The 2105-nt window shown below is 39.0% G+C and overlaps 1 protein-coding gene across 1 annotated transcript; it reads right to left on the bottom strand.

Annotated features, from left to right (window-relative positions):
• Window positions 1-315: 315 nt before the first annotated feature.
• Window positions 316-927, bottom strand: LOC140983886 (uncharacterized). Its single transcript, XM_073451040.1, has one exon. The coding sequence runs from the start codon at window positions 925-927 to the stop codon at window positions 316-318; it is 612 nt and encodes a 203-aa protein (XP_073307141.1).
• Window positions 928-2105: the final 1178 nt, after the last annotated feature.

Below are 2105 nucleotides of genomic sequence, written 5' to 3' on the forward strand. Positions count from 1 at the left end.
GCATACACCCGAGCGTTAGTCTTGTTTTCATTTTGTTTGCTGGGTCCAGTTCCTTTGTCTTTGTTTTCAGGACAATCTTTAATCCTATGACTCACCTTCCCACATTTAAAACAGGCCCCCGTTTTCGTATAACATTCCCCAATGTGATTTTATCGACAAGTAGAGCACCACTTCCCTTCCTTATTGCCAGCATTGCTAAAGGTTCCCTTTGGGGGGCTGTTTGAATAGTTTGGCCTCTTGAATTTGGGGCCACTCTGAGTAGACTGACCAACCAAAGGTCTCTTGTTCTTGTTTTCTTATTCTCAACGTTTGATATCAATTTACGCGCTCATTGGCACCTATTAAATCTGCAAAGTTTTTTGGTTTGAAAACAGCCAATGCCGTTTGAATATGGTTGTTCAGCCCTTTCTTGAAACGATGCGTTTTCAAGGTCTCATCCGACATGATAGTTGGAACATAGGTTTCCAGATCATTGAACCTTGAGGTGTATTCCATCACTGTCATATCTGATGTCTGTTTAAAATTTTCAAACTCGCTCAACTTTTGCAGACGAAATTCTGCTGGGTAATATTGCTTCAAAAATTCCCTTCGAAAGATTTGCCATGAGATCTGCTCAATCTCGAACAATGATGGTGACATTGTTTCCCACCACTTGCGTGCCCAATCTTCCAAAAACGATGTCACCACCTCCACTCTGAGCTCTTCAGGTATTTCCAACAAATGAAGTTGAGTTTCAACATTCTTAAGCCAGTTACGACTGACTTCTGGATCAGGATTCCCATCAAAGATTGGGACTCGGTTCCTTCGAAGGGATTCATAATGATACTTAATTCCTCGTGGTTGTGGTTCTGGTGGCGGCTGGATAGCGTTGGCAATCGGGTTCACGATTCTTTGCAGTGTGGAGGCTACTGTAGTAGCTATTGCCATCATGTCTTCTCAACTGAGATTCACCCTTGGTGGTGATGGTGGATTTTCGTTTTCGTTTTGATTGACTCCGCGGGGATTACGGTTGTTCCTTGGTGGTCTGCCCGCCATTTCCTATAAGCATACATTTTATTAATTTGTTTGAAACAATGCATAATCAAAGAAATATTTTCATAAAATTTTGAAATTCATACAATCAGTCTTTTAATATTAAAAGATTAGCCTAATACAATCGAAGCCTATATTAGGGGTCATCCTACTCGTCTATCACTTCACCATCCCCTACAGCTTCGTCATTTTCTTCTTCCATGGGGTTTTCTTCTCGGTTTTCTTTGAGTTCTCCCATGAGCTTTTCCATTTGATCATATCATTCTGTAGTTGTTCAATGTGGTTTTGTAAAAGTGTATTGTGGTCATCGAGATTGTTCACTTGGTCCTGAAGTTCTTGTATTGTTGATTGGTTTGCTGCCTCATTGAGTTCATATTCTTCTATCTTTACTTGGAATCGGTAAATAGCCTTGTTAATCTTGTTTTCTCGATCTTTTGTTGCCAAAAAAATTCCTTGAATTGCCTTCAACTCTTCTTTTGTGCTATCGTGTTGACGTTCAGATTCTAGGTGATAAGCAGCATAGCGTCTAACGTCACCGCACAGTCTTTTCTCTTCTTCTCTAGCCTGATGAAGGTCCTCTATCATGCATACGTTATTTCCATCTAACTGATAGTTATCCCTCTCCAGTTTTTCATTTTTATCTTTCAATGTTTTAATTTCTTTTTTCTGGAGCTGTTTTTAGAGTTCGGTTATAACGCTTTGTGGATCCATGTTTGTTTCCTATAAAGATACAAGAAAAAAAATCATTTATTGATAAAATACTCATTTTGAAATATGCAATAATTTAAAGATAATAGAATTTTTATTTAAAAATAAGTTATTACATCTCTTGGTTTTTCAAAGCATATTTTATAACAATCATTGTACTAGCCTAACCTAGTCTATCATCTCTCCATCGTCGCTATTGTTGTCGTCAACCACTTCCATCGGTGCTTCCTCTTCCTCTTCATCTTCCATGTTCTCTACCACCAGACGCAAATAGTTATTCTGGTCTTGAAGCCTATCCATGATGCTATGCAGCTTGGAGATATATCGTTCTTGCTTGTTGTTGAACTCCTCTTGACGCTGACGAG

The sequence above is a fragment of the Primulina huaijiensis genome, chromosome 9 (assembly GCF_012295235.1).
Source record: "Primulina huaijiensis isolate GDHJ02 chromosome 9, ASM1229523v2, whole genome shotgun sequence".
Taxonomy (NCBI): Eukaryota; Viridiplantae; Streptophyta; class Magnoliopsida; order Lamiales; family Gesneriaceae; genus Primulina; species Primulina huaijiensis.